The 20,976-nt window shown below is 37.1% G+C and overlaps 1 protein-coding gene across 2 annotated transcripts in view; it reads right to left on the bottom strand.

Moving 5' to 3' along the window:
- Window positions 1–3,090: 3,090 nt before the first annotated feature.
- Window positions 3,091–20,976, bottom strand: part of Mark1 (microtubule affinity regulating kinase 1) — a 91,490-nt gene continuing 73,604 nt past the window's right edge. Inside the window, exons 11-18 of one of the 2 annotated variants that reach the window (XM_070022771.1) lie at window positions 19,123–19,235; window positions 16,746–16,899; window positions 16,234–16,427; window positions 12,086–12,186; window positions 11,165–11,329; window positions 9,640–9,894; window positions 7,317–7,361; window positions 3,091–5,191 (exon numbers count right to left, since the gene is read on the bottom strand). In XM_070022771.1, coding sequence (XP_069878872.1) covers window positions 4,837–5,191; window positions 7,317–7,361; window positions 9,640–9,894; window positions 11,165–11,329; window positions 12,086–12,186; window positions 16,234–16,427; window positions 16,746–16,899; window positions 19,123–19,235 — 1,382 coding nt within the window. In that variant the 3' untranslated portion in view covers window positions 3,091–4,836. The remainder of the gene's footprint in view (window positions 5,192–7,316; window positions 7,362–9,639; window positions 9,895–11,164; window positions 11,330–12,085; window positions 12,187–16,233; window positions 16,428–16,745; window positions 16,900–19,122; window positions 19,236–20,976) is intronic. The other variant, XM_070022772.1, reaches the window with a different exon arrangement.

Genomic DNA, 20,976 nt, shown 5'->3' with positions numbered 1-20,976 from the left:
TTTGTGTATTTTTAGAAATGGTTTAAGGTGTATAGTATACCTCTAGCTTATCATCCATCTTAAAATGTTAAACCATAATAGACAATAGTATACAGATTTTGCAAAAACATTCAGGCTTTTGTGCTGTTTTGCAACACATTTCACTTTTATGTGTTAGATATTTTACAATATTATTTTTACTATAAACATAGTTTCACTGTCAGTTACTCTTTTGAGTAGATGCAGATTTCCATCTGGGATTTTTTTCCTTCTGCTTGGAAGATTTAACATTTATGGTAAATTGCAAGTCTTTTAAGTCTGCTATGATAAAACTCGAGTGTATATTTTCAAACACTTTTCATGTGTATTGGGGAAGATATTTTATCTGAGTATAGAATCCTAGTTGGATAGCTTTTTTTTTTGCAATTTTTTTTCTGGCTAGCATTGTTCCTGACAAGAAGTTGATCATTATTCTTATCTGTGTACCTTTATTACCCCTTCCCCTGGCTCTATTTTAAACGTGACTTTAAAACAACCTTTCAAGTGGTATTTGCTTCATCACTGGTGTTTGCTTCTGTGGGCTTATGGTTCCAGCTGTTTTTTCCTGTTTCACGTTGGATAATTTCTACAATTGTCTTCAAAGTCTCCCATTGTTGCTTCTCCTTCTAATCTAATTCCATCTACCATGTTCTTTCAGAAACTAAAATATCCATTTCTAGGTGTCTGAATTGTTTTTCATATCACTCACTTCTCCACTTAATATAATCTTTCCTCTTGCTGAACATGCAATCATAATTGTTTTAATGTCCTAATCTACTAACTTTTCCCACATCTACCATTTCTGGGTTAGTTATAAATTGACTCTTTCCCCCATTAGGGGTTGTATTTTCTTGCATATGTGCATGTAGAATAACCTCCAATGGATGCTACAGATATGCCAAATGTTGCCTTGTTCTAAGGTACATTTATATTCTTACAATTGTTCTTCAGGTTTTTTTCTGGCAAATGAATTACTTAGACACATTAATGCTCCTAGACAATGCTTTGTTAAGCAGAATAAAAGTATGAAGGCAAGGGCTACTGCAGTCCCATGAGTGAGGCAAACTTTCCAGTAGTATTCCCACTGGCCCATAGTTTCTGAGGTTTTCTGGTTGGTGCAGGCATTACTTTTGCATGAGATCTGATGATTATTCTAATACTTCAAGTGTTTCATTTGTCTCAAGGTTTTCCACATGCAAGTATATGGGTCTCTGGAGTACACTTTAGTATAGCCCTCTCCCTCTACTATTCTACCCTGCAGACTCTAGCCTCCCTAGTCTCTCTGTGTTGACTTAATCAAGGAGAATACTAGGCTTCACTCAGGTTCACCCTTTCCAGTCACACATGTATATGAACCATGTCAATCATGGGGCCCACTTCCCTCCATAGACTGATATCCAGCATCTGGAAAACATGGCTTTCATTTTGATGAGGCTGTGATGGCATGTATTTGATGTGTTCTTTTCATTGTTTTTAGGTGAGAGGGTAAGTCTGGTATTTGTTACTCCATGTTATAGGAAAGTAATCATCTTGACATACAAGTTAAAATATTGAATGTCAGGAAGTTTCCTCAGCCATCCAGTGGTCGTGTGTGTGTGTGGGGGGGGGCAGGGGACTGGTCCCAGGACTTGAATTTGAACTTATGAACTTAGGGTACTGAGCCTTTGTGCTGAAGGCTAGTGATGTACAATTTAGCCACAACTCCACGTCCAGCTTTTTGGTGGTTAACTGGGGATAACACTCTTAGGGACTTGATTGCCTAGGCTACCCTTGAAATGCAATTCTCAGATCTCAGCCTCCTGAGTAGCAAGGATTATAGGCATAAGCCACTGACACCAGGTCTCTCCACCTGTCTTTTTTTTACAGTCCACGAATTTTTTATCTCTCAAACTTTTCATCCTGTATTAACCACTCCTCTGTGTGCTATTTCATACACTTTTAAAACTTAATAAACTGTGAAAAAGATCTTGACTCTAGCTTTAAGCAAGCTTAGAAATTTCTATTAAAGATTTTTCTCATCGGTACTTTACTAGAACTTAGAATCTGATGTACACTCATCCCAATAAGCTTGCTGAATTAATGATTTACTTTTTTACAATTGATGCTTACTGCTCTCTTCTAGCAAGACTAAGCTGAGGCTGCAATCATCATTGGTAAAATCTGTTATTAACTTCTGTGAATCTGGTTGCTCACTGTAACATTGGGTGTATTTCCATAGCATCTATTGTCTGGGTTTCCTCTCACATTTCCATTATTGTACACAGGTTTACAGTCTATCTTCCCAAATGGATCAAAATCTTGGAGTGGTACCAATCACATATCTTAAGCTACCTTGATACCCACAGATCATCTTGCTTATTTTATGCAGGCTGATAGAATCATGAATCTACAGATGCTTCATTCATTCTATTATTTTTGTTGTTCTCTTTATGAAATGGTTCTTATGGCAGAAACCACCTCAGAATAAAGCCTTAAGGTCTTAAATAAAATTCTACCTGATATAATATTACTGGATCAAGGTTCTAGAGTATATTTTATCTTACTGTTTTTCTTTGTTGAATTTGCAGATGTTGATATATACCCCAGTTTCTACAAAAGTTATCTGGATATAAGAGACATTATATGAAATAGTATTTCCCCAGAAGCCAAGGAAATACTGACAGATAACACAGAGAACATAATTGATGGTTATTTATGCAAAAATACTTAAAATCCTTCTAAGGCTTCAAAAGAATAATTTATGTTATCATGAACACATAAAATGGAATATATAAAGTAAATATCAAGAGTCCATCTCTGTTTATATAAGTAAAATTCCTTTACATAAAACAGAAGATTGGCTAGAGGAAACATTAAAAAAATAGCTTCTATGTTTGAAATGGCATGATTTCTATTTTTTTAAAAAGTATTTCAATGGTTGGAATTTTGGTAAAAAGATTAACATTTTTTCTTGTAATGACATTTTAGAAACCTACATAGCTTCATCCCTCACAAACTAAACTTAGAACATAAAAAAGAAACTCCCCCATGCAGAATAGTTTTGTACTAGCAAACAGGTAACTCACATTCTGATAAAGAGCAAAAGACAAGTGCTTTATTATGAGAAATGTTCAAGTAAAATTCCCGTGTGCACCAGTGAAAGTGAATAAAGATTTGCATCAACTCTTTTGAATGAACACTAAGTTAAAAAGGGGCTACACAGTTTTGCTTTGTTTTCTCAAACATCACCCTTTGCTAAGGCAAGAATACACTTCATTTTAGAACAGAATGTTACAGAAGAAAGCTACATCACAGTACGGTACAGAAGGTAAAATCACCTTAGTCTGGAAGCCATTACAGAATGGCACATCACCTACACTTAGAGCTTTCCACTGTAGGTTACAGCATTTAGTACAGCTTTATTTTTCTTTAAACTGATAAAATTTAAATACACTTTCTATTATGTAGGAGTGTGCAGATGGGGCCCATATGTTGATATTACAGTAATTACAACATTAAATAACATTGCACAGTCAACCTCCAAGGCTAATTCAGTATAAAATAACAAATATTAAAATGTACCTTTACTAGTGGCTTTACATAGCACATATCACTAGTTATGAAAGAAAAGAAGGCAAATGCCCAATTTTGAAGCTGCACATTATAGGCATGAAGATGGGGAATAAACACAAGAAATCTGGCAAAGTACTTAAAACAAATGGGTTACATGGGAACAAACCGAACAACCCACAGCATAAACCAATAATACACTGTTATAAATAGTATGGTTTGCTCACAAGTCTTTTAAGTACTTACAGATATTACAGCAGAAGGATGGATGAAGAGGATGGGGGGAGAATGAGGCAAATGTTCCCAATGCCAGTTAATTCCTGAGGTGGCATTATTTCTTAACTGATGCATTGATCAACACTGTAAAGATGAGTTTGTGCTATGAAACAGTCCCAATATTATTGTATTTCCGCAATTACACTGCGGTATTCTGAAGGCAGCAAACCTAAGTGACAGTGTACATTATCACAGCCAGATGAAGTATTGATTCTTTTCAATTTTACTGCTATAATTAGCAGTGGGTCAGAAAACACTCCAAAGTTCAAAAGAAACCTGGTATTGATTTAATTTTCCCCCCAGTACTTCTAAGTTAGCTTAAAGCAAAGCTATTATTTATTTTCATGTACTTTACTTTAAAAAGTCTAAGTGCCAACACTGTAAACATTTTGTATCTTTTCAACTAAACCTTGTTCAAGGACAAGGCTAAGAGCAAAGATAAGCAAGATTAGTTCCATGTATAGTAAAGCTGATCTATGTATCAGCTTCTGGTTTCAATTTAAATATGATTTAAAATAATTTTATAAAGTTCATGCTAAAACTGTGGAGACTATTTCTGTCATCCTAGACACAATTTTCAAAATTGCATGATGGAGGTAAGAATTAAAAAAAAAAACCCACCAGACTGTAAATAACAAAGAAAAGAGATTTTTCAACTCAAAGCATTAAACATACATTTATGTGCAGAAATCTAGACAACTGTACAAATTTTTAAGCAATCATATTTTATTATACAACTCTATGAACAGAAAATGAACAGAAATCCACAGTATACTCACCTGTACATGTGACCCTACTTTTTATGCTAGATATTTATTACAGTTCATACTGACTTTAATTTTAAAGTTCGTAACTATGTATAACCTTATTGCATTAAGGGCAATTCTACACAGGGAGGTTCGTAGGCAGACCACATTAGGCATTACCAGTACATTCAAAAACTGTACCTCAGACATGGGTGCATCTTCCCTGGTCCTGTAAATTTAGATTTCTTTACAGCTTAAGCTCGTTTGCTATTTTGGATGCAATGTTCTTAAAGGCAATAGATGTCCCAGATATTCGCTTGAAACGGACTCCATTAAGTGACAGTCGTGGCAACTTGCAAACCTCCATCTCCCACTGCACGAGGCTGTCTTGTCTTGCATCTCCGTGGACACAGAAAAGCAAAAACCTCTCTTTTTGTTCATAATCACAGTTATTTGCATCTAACACTTTCCGGATTTCTCTCATCATGTCATTAGGGTCCATTGAACTAGTGGTTTTCATACTCCACGTGAACCGCAAAGAACGTGGCTTGGAATCTTTGCCCTCTTCTTTGTCTCTTTCTTTGGGCTCCCCTGTTGTGCTTCTGGAAAAGGAGGGCAGAGGCGAAGAATAAAAACAAAAATTCCACTCAGCAAAGATAGCAAAACATTTCATATCTAGATCATCGTAATTCAGTGCCTAACAAAAGCACCCAATCTGTAGTCTACTCTAAGACAGATACAAAGAGTTCTTTATTGTATAGTTGCAAAAACATGAACTCTTTTGACTTTTAGTATCTTCACTATAAAGTAGTATTTTTTTATGGGGGAGGGGAGGGCTAGGGTTTGAACTCAGGGCTTTGTGCTTGCTAGGTAGGCTCTTTACCACTTGAGCCATGTCCCCATCCCCAAATGAGTGTCTTTTCTTTGTGGAAAACAAATTTGTAGCTGAATGTGAACAGCTTAGTAGTTTTTCCACGTTCTTTCTGCATTTCCTTCTTCAAGTTTGTAAAAACAGATTCTCCATTTTCCGAATACAGACGCACATGCACAAAGCTGGAAACACTAGTATTTTGTTTGTGAAACACAATTTTGAAATACCAAGAAAAAAATTCTTTTTTTTTTCTGTCCTTCTCAAGCAGGAGGATGAAATGCCTATTCAGGGAAAGAGCACTGTTTATACCTCATAATAATGAGAAAGAAAGAACGCTACATTGCAATTATGTGAAGAAGTCATATCACACAGCATGTGTCAATAACCTCCAATAATTTCCCACTTTATTAAAGACATCCTTACAACAGACTACCAGGCTGCACACGACTTCCCCCAACTGCCCCCTCACATCCTCATCTATTATTTTCCACCCTACTCACTCCTGCCTGGACTCACTGGCCTCCACGCCGTTCCTTGACCACACAGGCTGTTATTCCTTGACCACAGGGGCTATGCTCTTGTTTTCAGTCTTCTGCACAGGCAGTTCCCTCTGCCATGAATGCCTCTCCTCAGACGGCTGCAGATGGCTAATTCCTTTACAGTTTATTTTTTCCCTGAGGCCTCCTCTTGCATCCTGAGCCCAATCTTACCATGGACCACATCTCCTTACCCTACTCTGTATTTTTCCTATACCTATCACAGTCTGAATATACACCTCCAGGAGGGTCAGATTTAAAATGGTCTATTTCATTTCCTTTCATATCTCAGGCATCCTGAATTATGCTGGGCCCAGAGTAGATATTAACACGTATTTGTTAAATGAATTTATTTCACTGAATTTTGCTTATGCAGGTATTTCACACTATAGAACCCAAAAAGGTATTTCAAATAATCAGAGCAAGGTGAAATGAATAATTAGCTATCATATAGAAAGAATTCTCTGTAATTAATTAATTTTGTTGGGAAATTTTCCAAATAAAGATACATGTTGTATGTGTGTGTGTGTGTGTACTTGAATTCAGCGAGCCTGGGAGCTGTCCCTGCTGTTTTGCTCAAGGCTTTACCATTTGAGCCACAGCTCCACTTCTGTTGTTTTTTTCCTCCATGGTTAATTGAAGATATGAAGCTCATACACTTTCCTGCCTGGCTGGCTTCAAAGTGTGATCCTCAGATCTTAATCTTCCGAGCAGTTAGGATTACAGGTGTGAGCCATGAGCATGTTGCAATTTTAACTTGTTAACCTATCTCACTTATTTAGGAAGGAAATCATACAAGACTAGTAGCCTTTGTTGTGGTGGTGGTTGTTTTTAAATCAAGTCCCTATGATTCTAATTATGACTTGAGTCTGAATACCAAAAAACTCCACAGAACATACGACACAGGATAGTTCGTGAAATATGATCCAAGACTGTTCACACAAAATATATCACTAATATCAGTTCTTCCTACATATTTAGTACCTCAGTGTTCTATGTTATTTGCGCTATTTGACTTAGACTAATTTTAGTTACATCCTATTACTGAGAAAAGGAACAGGACATTTAGGCTATAATTTCTCCACTATGTCAGATTCTATAGAAACAAAGACTTATCAAGCAAACAATTCAAAGTAATGTTAAGAAAACACAAGCGTACAGTTGATAAACTTAATTAAATGCAAGGCAGCATTAGAACCATCACTCTGATATATAAAGATAGAAAGTATGAGTTCTGCTCATGCATGCTGTCTGATGGCAGCATCCCATGCACAGCTCCCTCACTAACCCAGCAGCCAAGAATAAATGACAACTCCTCACCTTGAGGTGTCTGTTCTGCCACTGGCTTCGCCTTCATTTGGATCCCTCAAAACAAAACGAAGATGGAGATTTTAATGATAAAAGTGAAAGTCTATACCGATAAAACCTACATCTAAAGTAATTTTTAAATCACCTTGTTGAATGAACTTCTACTATGACAATTTTCTATTACTAGTCAAATACTATTTCTTATGTTTTTCATCAGAGCCACATTACAATCATTAACTGTCTACTTACTACTATCAAGAGAAGATATGAGGCTGGCATGGAGTACAGCTTTTTATATATCTTCCAATTCCTAGCCATGGCTTCAATGTAATAATTTATCTTTTTGCTTTGTTTAGCATAATCTAAGGTTATAAAATTATTTAGTAATTTTTACAGCAAGATTCATAACTTCATATTTTTTACTACATATAATTTTAGTAGTTGCTCAAGAGAGAAAATATATAAATTGTTATTGTAGTTATGAATAAAGCTTAAGATTGGGAGGGATGGGGAAAATAATATTGAAAAAGGTGCATTATACTTATAAACTGAACTGTTGAATGGTAACCCCTTAGTAGAACTACTTAAATAGAAATTACAACAAAAAAGAAGAAATAACACTGAACATATAGGTATTTCTAAAAATAAATACCAATTTTCAAATGAGCAACCAACTGTTTTTAGAAGTTATGATAGTAATTCATGCACAGGAAATACAGCCTGTCTAAGCAGGTGAGTATAAAAACATGGATTCAACCTTAAAAAAATCCCACCAATCTTACCTAGATAACAACCTATGAAATCAAGAACACAGTACTAACTGTACTGTATTAAATATATTTGGTATTTTAAAAGTCTAAACTTTTGACATTTTTGTCATTTTCAAAGGTAATTAAACATCTACACAGGATCATCAAATTACAAATCGACTAAAATACTAAGGTAGTTTACTAAGATAGTTTAAGTAATGAGAAAAATGATCAACTTAAATCTTTAAGGTTTTTGTCTTAATGTTTTAGCCATTCTATGTAAAATGAATACAAGAGGAATAAAATTCCATTCTATCAAGTAAAATACTTATTCACTACAAACTCTAAAACTGAAATGGTTATTAAAAATGAATATCTGGGGCTGGGAAGGTGGCTCAGTGGTAGAGCGCTTGCCTTGCATGCATGAGGCCCTGGTTCCATTCCTCAGTACCACCTAAGCAGAAAAAGCTGGAAATGTCACTGTGGCTCAAGTGGTGGAGCGCTAGCCTTGAGCTGAAGAGCTGAGGGACAGCACCCAGGCCCAGAGTTCAGGCCCTACGCCCCCCCTCCCTCACAAAAAATATATCTGATGCCTCTCAGCACTTTATTCTGTCAGAATTGAAAGAATAATAAAATGTATTCTTATATTTAAATGTACTTTCCTGAGGCTAAGGTAAATGCCTTTGCTAGCAAAGTCTCACTGGGCTTTTATGCCCAATCACATTTTGCCTCATAACTCACTGTTCCGCTGCTAAACTTAATGCATCAGGAGTGAAATTTTTGTTTAAGACTCGATTTCCTTGGCTATAGTTACTGGAAATGGCAACTGCCCCTTGTTCCTGCTTAGCTGGGTGCTATATGACAATTGTTTTAAGTAGTCCATTAAGTTTGTTTAAAGTAGCCCTGGTGGGAGGCAAGCAGGAATACAGAAGATATAGCTGGCTCTTGAAAAAGTACAAGTTAAAAAGCTTATCTATTGCAATATATGCAACTGAATAGGCTGTTCTCTACGTAAGAATAAGCTATGGTTAGAAAATAATAAAGCTTGGTACAGAAGAAGTAAGGCAGGTATTTGAGGCAGAGGATTCCAAGGAGAATCCAAGTGCAATGCTCAGAACAAGTGTGCCTGGTATGCTCCAGTTCAGTGAGGCACCTGCCTGATGGGGTGGAACCACTAAGAGGAAAAGAGAAAGGGATAAAGCCAGAATGGGCAGGAGACTACAAAACTCCCCAGAGGTCTCTGCAAGGGCTTGGGACTGTATTCTAGGCAACTGCAATCTTGCAAAGGGCCTTTTTTTGCTATCTTTTTTCTTTTTGTGGTGCTAAGAATGAACAAAATGAAATAAGTCTTTGCCATCAGGGTTTTGCCTTTTCAGTTTTCATTTTGACCAGTTTTCCTTTTCTGCTCTTTAAGACAAAGATTTTTGTCTTTCTGGATTTTTTTCCCCCCTACAACTGCTGTAAAAGAGGACACTAATAAAATGGTATGGAACCATTTTGGAAAAAATCACTGCAAAGAGAAGAGTACATCTCCAAATTTCCTTTTTAATGGCTAACACAAAACACAATGGTGTGCTGGTACTGACCTGCGGACAAACTTGGACGTGATTTTGCTTATTATGCCAGTAGATGTTCCCCTTCTGGCGTGTGCAAATGCACCTGTTTCATGGGACGGTGAGGCAGGTGGCCCATTATAAGCAGCACTCCGTCGTTCACGGAGCTGCTCCCCATGGAAGGTGCTGCGGCTTGAGCTCCCTCTGGGAAACCGGGTCCGGTCTGGAGTGGTGGCACTAATACTATGAGCAGATGGAGAAGCAGCAGGCACTCTCTGGGTTGTACTGCTGGGACAAATTAAGATATATGAATAATGACAGGGGACGTTTTCACTCACAAGTGGAAAATTCCATACCTAACCATCGTGGTTTTAGTCACCATACAAATGAAGACACAATGAAAATACTGATGGCAATTAAAATAAATAATTAAAATAAAATTACCTTTGGGTTATTAAGTATAAGGTGTTTAAGAAGCAGACATGAATTTCATGTTCAAACTTAGGTTGCATATCAAAGACCTAACAGGCATATGCAAATGTTAACAATCTGCAAAACTGAAATTCAAAAAGCTCTGAGCCTAAGAGTTTTAGATAAAGAGACACTCAATTTAAATCCTTTAACTTAAAACTACTTAGCAATGTAGTACATAAATTTTATGCTTTATCACAAAGTGTTTGAGCTGGGTACTGGTGGCTCACGCCTGTGATCTTAGCTACTCAGGTGGCTGAGACCTGAGGATCACGGTTTGAAGCCAGCCCAGGTAGAAAAATCTGTGAGACTCTTCTCTTCAATTAACCACCAGAAAACTGGAAATGGCGCTGTGGGTCAAAGTGGTAGAGTGTCAGCCTTGAGTGCAAAGCTCAGGGATAGCACTCAGGCTCTGAGTTCAAGTCCCACGACCACCACCACCACCAACAACCACCAAAAGCCTTTGAACAAAATCATTTCCTACCTGTAAGTTAAGCCCAATGATGGCACAGTGTTCTGTGGCACTATGAAAATGACTATAAGATCTAATTATCAAACAGCTAAAATGTTTGGAGGTTCTGAATTTGAGAAAACTTTAAAACAGATAAAATCTAGAACAAAAGACCTGAGTAGGTTCTTTGATTTCATCTGTTTCACTGATAATAATGCAACTATATGATAGGAGCCAGATCTTAACTCCTAGCCCAATGTTTTTATTTTTATTTTATGTTTTTGTGTGTATGTTTAAGTAACAACAACTAAAACTTCAGTTTAATTAGATGGTAAGTTAGGCAGCAATACTTTAAACATGAATTTAAAATAAAATCCTCTAAAATGATTTAAATTATAAAACAACATTATGTGGTAACAGCTAAAGTACATTCTAATTGTATGGTAAAATTAAACTTTTCTTCTGCCACACTGTTTTCAGAAAGCTCTTTTTTTTTGGTTATTTTTAAAAAACAGGGTCTTACTACATAACCCAGGCAGGACTGGAATTCATGATCCTCCTGCATTTGCCTTCTAAGTGCTAGGACTATAGACTCGCGCCACAACACTTAATCATTAAGAAATGAAATGTTGTTACCCAGGCCGGTATGCTTCAGAGCCATCTTTAATGGTTGGCAGTGTAACTTTAATAGGATGGCCAGAAGTGGACATGGACTTCTGATGGCGAGGTCGAGCTGAAGGGCCAGCAGAGGCTACAGCAGAGCCCGCAGAAGACATGCTGCTCGCAGACATCTCCGTAAGGCTTTCAACATAAGGGAAGAAAAGGTACAGTTTACTAAAATTGGGGAATCTAAACTGATGAGAACTTCTTTTTACAGCTAAAGCAGCTGATATAAAACATCAGGGGGGATATTAGTGACTAATGAGAACATTAGTATTCTTGCTAAAAGTGTATAAGGGGAACCAGTGGATGGGGACAAAGAAGGAGTGGGTTCTATGCTAATAAAAAAAAATCTCCAAAAAAAGTGTACAGGGACAATTTATCACTACTTTCCACTGAAAAGCTCTGATAAGTGAACCTGAGAAGGCATGATTTTTTTTTTTTTGTGGATGTATGACAGTTTCAGGTAAGATTATTATGACTAGAGACATTTTTCACTTCTCTAAATGAATTTTATATGATGTGTTATGGCAACCCATTGTCCAAAATTTCTATTAGGAATGCATAAACATATTAAAATTATTCTCTAGAAATATTATCAAAATACTTTTAACTCACATCATGAAGCAACAGATTTACTACTGTAAACTCAAGGAGCTACACACAGATTAGCATTTAGTTGGAAAGAAATCATTCTCTAGCAATCTAGCCTAAAGGGTCCAAGGAAGATGCATTTATATTTGCATGTCTTACAATTAAAACATGTGCTTTATGTGCCCTTGTGAGGAAGGTAGGATGCTTTGTATTTCCATTCCCCTGATCTACTTAGCTATGGGCATTTAAGTACATCTACTGGGGTAGAACAATGGCAAAGGTACTTGGCATCATGACCACCACCTGCTGTCTCTCCCGTTCTGCAATGTCGTGTACCGATCTGTGGTCCTTTCACAGACATATGTATTCCTCCTCGCCATGCTGCCTCCAGAATATGCATTGTTCTTTAAGAAGGAAAAAGGAAAAAGCAATTTGAAAACTGCTAACTCTATTCATGAAAAGTCAAGGAAATGTAGTTAAGCTGCTAATGATTTGAAACAAAAGTAATAGCAGGATTTTCATTGTTTAGAATCTTACATTAACATGATTGTCTCTTCTCCTTCATTCTCATATTTAGATTTTAAGAATAAAAAGCACAGCATAAAATAATTCATTAAAGTTTTAGCTGCTTCTTTTTGGTTGATTGTGGGGCTTGAACTCTGGGCCTGGGCATGGCCTTGAGCTCTCTCCAGCACGACTTCCGGTTTTCAGGTGGTTAATTGTAGATAAGAGTCTTATGGACTTTCCTGCCTAGGTGCTTTGAACTGTGATTCTCATATCTCAGCCTCCTGAGTAGCTAGGATTATAGGTGTGAGCCACCAGTGCCCGGCTTTAAAGTTTTAGCTTCTAATCATATAATAGCAGCTAGAAGTAACTTTCTTATGAACTGGCGGTAGAGACAGGCACAGGCAACTCTGTAGTTGGAAGTGAGTCAAAAGCACATCAAATTTCATCAGGAACAGGACAGTGAAGCTTTTTTTAAGTTAAATTTTTTAAAATCAATACCCTTAATGTAATTTTGGACAGAAATTTCAATTATAGAAAATTGTTGTTCTTGATCCATATTACAAGAAGAGTTCTAAGTTCCCTTATAAACAGTAGTACTCATTTGTAATGAATGGGTAATGGTTGTAGATGATGAATAATGGAACAGATGATTCTGCCAAGTAACCAACAAAACTTATTTACATTCATCTATTTCATTTTTTAACTTGAAACTTCCTATTGCTGTCTATCAACTGGCCAGGTTTTTGGTTTTAGTAGTGGTAATGGTGCTGGAGATTGAACTCAAGAGTGGGCTAGGCAGTGAATTATTGAGACATGCCTTTAGCCCCTTTCTGCACTGGCTATTTATTCCCTCACTTACCTATACATTTGTTTTATGCTGGTACTAGGGCTTGAACTTAGAACCTGGGCACTGTCCCTTAGCTTTTTTGATCAAGGCTGGTGCTCTACCACTTGAGCTATAGCTGTACTTCTGGTTCTTTGGTGTAAGATTCTCATATGACGCATACAACCTGGGAGGGAGGGGGGTTAGGAGGGGAAAACTGGGAGAAAATGAAGGAGAGGGTGACACTATTCAAAAAGAAATACACTCATTACCTAACTTACATAACTGCAGCCTCCTTGTATATCACCTTTACAATTTTTTTTTTTTTTTTTGGGTCCGGTCGTGGGGCCTGAACTCTGGGCCTGGGCGCTGTCCCTCAGCTCTTCAGCTCAAGGCTAGCGCTCTACCACTTGAGCCACAGCACCACTTCCGGCTTTTTTCTTTTTGCTTATGTGGTGCTGAGGAATCGAACCCAGGGCCTCGAGCATGCAAGGCAAGCGCTCTACCACTGAGCCACCTTCCCAGCCCTACAATAAAATTTTAAAACAAAGTCTCACAGACTTTGCTGTTCAGGCTGGCTTTGAACCATAATACTCATATCTCAGACTCCTGACCTCCTGAGTTGCAAGGAATATAGTTGTGAGTCATTGGTACCTGACCTTTTCTTTTCTATTTATCATTTTTAAGTAGTTGTACAAAAGGATTTCAATTCAATATGTCCGTTTATGACTACAATACCGCATCTTGATCAATGTCACATCTTCTATCATTTCCTCTTCATCTATTCCAACCCTTCCCATATTCTCAAGTTACTGGTTCCTTTTCACATCAGTACATTGAATATTATAACTATATTAGCCTTCCTTTCCTCTATCCATTCATCTGTTCTTCCCTTCCTTTAGCCCCACATTTCTTTGATGAAACATGTTTCAGCTTCCTGGTATTCGTTTGTTACACTATAAATTGGTTTTCAAAGGAATTGTACTTCTGGAATTCTCCTCTGCATATAGCATACTTTAGTCTCACATTTATGCCTGGGCCTGAGCTGTGATCTTCCTACTTGTACTTCCACTTGTCACTGGGATGGTGGGTGTGTACCACTTCAGCCACTGAGCTTTCCCTGTAGCTGAGAGAACAGTTGCACACCACTGTGACATCGGTTGAAGTGCAGTATCTCAACCTTTATTTTTTTAAATGCCTGGTTGGCCTTGAACAGCATTCCTCCAATCTCTGCCTCCTATATAACTAGGATTAGAGGCTTGAACTACCATACCTAGCTTCAACTGGCTGGTTTTAAAAATCATCTGCTACCCAGAGATCAATATATTACATTTTCAAATAATACTGTCAGTAAATCACTTATAAGCAAGGGCTTTTATATTTGACTAAAAATGCTTCTAATTTTCTAAATAGTAAGTGTACCATTAGGCTACCACCTACCAAATTATCTCTGCATGTAATAAATATGACTTCTTTTTTCACTGGAAAGTAAGAAGGCTTGCTATGTCATTTGAGTAGATTATATATCTTTCATAATATTCCATTTTACTGATAAATAATAGTCACGAATTAAAAAGTTCACTTGTTCAATCAGTCTTTTACAATAATACAGAGCTGAGATTATAAATGCCCAAGTTCCTTCTTCCTGAGAAACTACCTCAAAACAAAAGCTTTGGCTTTCAAATAGGAGGCAGTCAATTTTTTCTGCTAAGAGCCAAATAGTGAGCATTTTGGTAATCAGTGTCACCAGATGTCAAGGAAACATCGATTAAAAATAAAGGGATGCCTTTCAGAGTGGCCAAAAAAATTAAAGATGGATAATATCCAGTTGTCGATGAGGTTGTAGAAAATAATTACTCTCTAAATTGCCCCGCCATTTGGAAAATTACACTGGCTGCATCTATTAAAAATTTAGATGTGTATGCTGCAAGGATACACAAGACAGCCAATGACACATATTAGAACTCATCAGAATTACCGGGAGAGGTGCGTGGGAGTGAGGCTGGGAGCTGCAGAGACTCAGGGTGCTGTGACACAGACTGAGGGGTGTGATGCGCCTGAGGTTAGAAAAACCGCATCATCACCGAGGACCAGAGGCAGACCTTCTGAGAAGGCACTTAGCAGCCACGTACCAAGATGGACGCTGTGGAAAATGTAAAGCTCTGAACAATATATGATTACATTTAAAAACAGTATAGCTTTATTTAAGTAAATAAAATGAGAGGCATAGGACATTTCACCCATTTGTGATTAAAGATACGCTGGGCTTTAAAGAATACTTCCTTAGATGATATGGCGTGTTTTCAAATAGTCTATATGTAGCCAAACACCTAACACATTTTATGACCAGGAATATGGTTATCATACTTCACGTTTAGATAGACATAAATTTCTAGGCCCAAATTGTGCTCTCCTTTCAATCCTTTAAGAATGTTCCACTAGTCCTTTGTCAGCCATTGAAAAAAATCGATTGTCAATCAAACCTTGTTCCATTTAAAGTCATCTGCTCTTCTACTACAATGTTTTAAACTTTAAAAAACAATTGATTTTGATGTTTAGACTTGTCACCTCAATGAGCCCAGAAGTAGGTTTTCATTTTGGCTCTGTTTCCATTCTATTTTCCTTCCTTTCTTGTTACTATTTCTTCGATATTTTCCCCACTTCATTTTGCTTCTTTCCCTTCCCAAATAACTTTTTATCTAAATGTTATCAGTTCTATTCTATTCTTCAATTTTAGTTTTTGTATTATACTTTCCTTCTCTTTTCTGCTTTTCTACTACCCTATATAATTTCTAGTGTGCTTGCTCTCACTGAACAACTAACGAAGATTAAAAAAATATGTATCTTTAACCCACTGTTATAAACAGGAAATATAAGCAAGAAAGTAATTTTTGTAATTACAAAATGGTACATGTATCATTAATATAACATTAAGTATTGATTTGAGAAGGCTTTTTAGTATTTTCTTAAATTGTACGATGAGAAGTTTAGGCCTTTTTTCAGATTCTTAAAACAATTCATTTGGAAACATTTAAAGTGACAAAATATGATCATTTTATAGTTAAAAACGGTGACAACAAATCAGTTCAACAAACGGAAACACACTAGAATACTGACTCACACTTGGAATAGTAGAAGACTTCTTCCTCTCTGGACCTACAAGAGGGCTTGCAGTCATCTCACTCTTTGATCCAACCGTGGTGCTGCCAAGTTTACGAGTCACGTCTTTGTCCCACTCTTCTTTCTGCTCATTTTCCACACTGTTAGCCTGAGGCCTTTTGGTATAGGATACAGCAGGGGGAATAGTTGGACCAGCTGTAATTAAAAAAAAAAAAAGCACAATTAGCTAAAAAAAAAAACCCCAAACCCAACATTTTCTTCCCACAAACAAAAACTCTATTAAATAGACTGTATGTTTTATGCTCTAAACCAAGATTAAGCTGGTAGGTTATAAAAATTAGTTCAGTCCCTGAAAAGATATTACATCTAACTTTCAATATTGTAAGTTTGTGAAAACCGAATGTCAGGAGCATATGAGATGTGAATGAGTTTGTACAGAATCTAGTCTACAATCTAGTCTAAGTCTACAATACAGTCTAGTCAATCTTTTCACTAACTGGACTTGTTCCTTACCATGATCACTGAAGCGCCGTTGCTTCTGGTTTGCTGAGATACTTCGCTGGACCTTCAGGTGAGCAGGAGACTGAACAGTGCTGTTGTTTAGGTCACTACTGGGCCGGGACCTCTGGCACAAATTTCCACTGGATAGTGATTCACCGCCTTCAAACTACAAGAGGAAAGACCACCAAGATTTCAAAACATAGAACTGTTTATATAAGCAAAATGCACTCGATGTCAGAAATGATTCAAAACTTTACAAGTAGTCATTAAAACTGAAAACAAAAGAGAGCAGGTAGCTTTGCACATAGAATTGCAAAAAGGGAGGGAGGGAACTGGACTCCTTCAGTTAAGTATTTGCAATCTTCAGTTACTTTGAACAAATTCTTAGTTTAGTCAAAACATCAAATAATAGCTACAAATTGGTGGATAGTAGTCTAGACTACATAGTTGTTACAGACTAGACACTGCACAAGTATTGTTTTTTCCTAACCTGAACTTTAGGATGGAAAAACTGAAGAGTCAAGGACAGCACTAGGATTCACAATTAGGATAAAAAACACATTTGCAAGTTTTATGTTCTGAACTAACAATATAAACTCTTTTGTTTTCTCCACATTTATAAAACATAATTTGGTTTATCAGCTTTGATTGGAAAATCACATCTATTTAGAACTAGGCATTGTAAATTGGGGGTTAATGGACTACCCTTCTATCCATAACACAAATGTTGTTTGTTGACAGAAAACCTGTGTCTGAATCACTAAATCTAAATTCTTATGTGGATAATGATGATAACAAACCGCAGGGTACTACTGATGATGGTAATCTGCCAGCAATTATTCTAAGAACTTACAGGTATTTTTTATGCAGTCCTTTTAATGACCCTGAGAGATAAGTGCTATTATTATTTTTACTATATAGGTAAGAAAAACAGGACACAAAAGCCTATGTGCACAATGGCAGTGCCCAGGTGAGATGGAGCTCCAAAGCCCAAGCTCTTACCACGTATAGCAGCTTCATTAGCTTATCTCCAATACACTTCATGCTTCCTTTTAACTTATGCAAGGGCATGGCTGAATGCTTGTAAAATTACTGGGTTTTTGTTTTTTGTTTTTTGTGCGTTTAGCTGTCAGTGTTCCCACTGAGGTTCTTTTCCTCCACTGTGATAGTACTTTCTACCGACAGGTTCATGGAGAGATTAGATGAATTTAATACCTTGAAAAGTGAAGTCCCTGTAACAGTTCCTGGCATATGGCAGCGTGCAATGTATACTTTTCTGGTGACGACTCCAAAGCTTATTTATTAATTATAGTCAAACCTTTCCCTCCAAATCCAAATCTTTGTACCCAAATACCTACTAGACAGCATTAACCAACTGGAGCCATCAATCCAACTATCCCAAATGGAACTTTTCATCTTTGTCTTGGCTCCACACCTTCTCGATTCTGGCAAATGCACCTCATGTAATAGGGAATCATGCAAGAAGACTGAGGAGTTCTCCTTGAATCCAACTGGTCACCAAGTACTTTTACTTTCCATCTACCATATCACACAGACCACCGTGGTGGGTGCCCACCCTCCCATGAGCACCCAGAGTATTGACCACACATACCCCATGAACCAAGCTGTTGACTGCTAAGCTCTATTCTGAGGACTCACTGAGAAGAGAGACTTAGCAAAGATTCTGAATAAAGTACATTGAATAAATGTCATCTGAAAGGAACTGTTCATTCACAGTTACTATTTAATTATAAATAATTCCAGCCTTTACCACAGAATGCCTCCCACAGACGCTTAATTTTTAACGAATTGTCAATGCTCTGGCCTCTGTTCCTACTCTCAAATTATATCTTGTATAATTTGTACTCTTTATAATATTCTTTCCCAAAGATTCGTTTGCTTTTATGATTCACCATTTATATACAGTTCTCTTATCATAAATCTCTCCTGGCCTTGAGGATTCCCAACTGGATGTGTGAAAGCCACTTAACATGCTGAAAGGCAAAAATAACATGAATCCACTTCCCTTGGGTTCTCACTTATATCTATCATTTTAATGCTGTCATGCATTCAGAATAATCATATTGCCTTTGGCAAGGCTGTTGTACTTGGATGTACAAACTATGCATTAAGAAACCCTAGGGACACTTTTCTAAAAGCCAAGACAGTAGGGGTGCCTGTGGGTGCCAAACGAGGCAGTGGGTCTGAAATCACACTTGCATCCAGAAACAAAATTAGTTTATAATTCAGCACCTTGATTTTTGAATTCTCATGAATAAGAATGTTATTTGTGATATGACAAAAAAAGAGAATACATTTACTGCTAAATACCTGGCTGTCTTTTAACTCAAGAAATAATCAAAATTCATTTAAAAAGATGAAAACTTACTTCAGGTGGTTTTCTACCCAGGAGAATATAAGTAGCCATAACTTCATCATATTTATGACTTATTAAGGCATCATTTATTTCATCTCGCGCAAAACCCATGGTGACCATAATGTCTAGGGGAAAAATGCAAATCTGAAAATGAGTTTATTTTAGTAAGCAAATCAACAAAAAGAAAACTAAGCTTTAAAAATTTACAGTGATTTTTAACTATAAAAACTATTAGATTATTAGCTACAGATACTGTATGTTCACAGATACTGTAACTGCCTATTTTTTTCATACAGAATTATTTATATTCTGGGTTATATACTTATAGACCCACTCAATTTCTCATTGCTTAGTACATTTCTGAGCTGATGTCCTTTTTGTCCAGTGAGAGACTGTGGCAGTCGGTGTCACAAAGTCCCTCCTTAGTCTCTCTTGTCACCATTCTCAACACATCCTACCCACTTAGGGAAGGACTTCTCATCTCAACTACTTCTGCTTCCGATCGGCAAGGAATGATTTTTCTTTGGAAACCTTGACTTTCACAACTATTCTGATCAGATACCTTTTTTGTTTTGGTGCTAGTTCTGGGCTTGAACTCAGGGTTCTGGGTACTGTCCCTGGGGATTTTTGGTTTTTTTTTCCTAATGGCTGGTACTCTCCACTTCCAGCTTTTCTGTGGTTAATTAGAGATAAAGAGTCTCATAGACTTTACTGCCCAGGCTGCCTTCAAACCACAATCCTCAGATCTCAGTCTCCTAAGTAGCTAGGATTATAGGCATGAACCACTGGCGCCTGACTGATCAGATTCTCAATATTCCTCCCTGCTACAATGCTCACCCATGTGAGATGATGGAGTTGTGAATTTCTTTTTTTTTAATTTATTGTCAAGATGATGTACAGAGAAGGGTTACAATTACATATGTAAGGTACTTAGTACATTTCTTGTCAAACATGTCACCCCTCCCTCATTTTTCTCCCACTTTTCCTCGTAAGTTGTAAAGTTCATTTCCAACATATTGTCTTGTGAGTAGTACTGTTGCATTGGTTCACCCTTTGTCCTTTGTCTCGCCGTTTTGCTGTTCCCCTTCCCTTCCTTAATTCAGATAAATGTATATACAATATATAGGGTACCAAAATCAAACACAGTGACAACAAGGAATAAACCATAGTGTAAAAATGCATGAAAAAGAAATAACTTCACACAGTACATTAAAAACAACAAAAACCTCGTTTCCGTATCTTGGAGTTCATTTCACTTAGCATCATTTATATAGTCATATGTACATATTACAGAAAGGAATAGAAGAAACACTAGGGCTCCTTGGCACAGGTTGAAACTTTCTTAATAAAGATACAGAGACACAACAAATCAAAGAAAGGTTGGACAAATGGGATTGCATGAAACTGCATAGCATCTGCATGGCAAAGGACATAGCTAGCCAGATAAACGGAAAGCCCACGGATTGGGAGAAGATCTTCACTAGCCATACATCACACAAGGGCCTCATATCTAAAATATATTTAGATCTCAAAAAATTAAATCCCCCCAAAAACAAATCCCCCAAAAAACAACCACCCATTAATAAATGACTTTAATAAATACTTAAAGAGAGTCTTTTCTGAGAGGAAATAAGAATGGCCAATGGACACATGATGAAATGCTCAACATCTTTGGCCATAAAAGAGATGCAAATCAAAACAACATTGAGATTCTACTTAGCCCCAGTTAGGATGGTCATTATCAAGACATCTAATAACAACAGATACTGGTGGGGATGTGGCTAAAAGGGAATGCTACTACAGTGTTGGTGGAGTGTAAACTTGTTCAAGCACTCTGGAAAGCAGTATGGAGGTTCCTCAAAAGAC

This window comes from Dipodomys merriami, unplaced genomic scaffold (assembly GCF_024711535.1).
Source record: "Dipodomys merriami isolate MVZ:Mamm:240054 unplaced genomic scaffold, mDipMer1.0.p SCAF_153, whole genome shotgun sequence".
NCBI lineage: Eukaryota > Metazoa > Chordata > Mammalia > Rodentia > Heteromyidae > Dipodomys > Dipodomys merriami.
The sequence above is the reverse complement of the archived record's forward strand: the minus strand, read 5'-3'. Positions and strand labels throughout refer to the sequence as shown.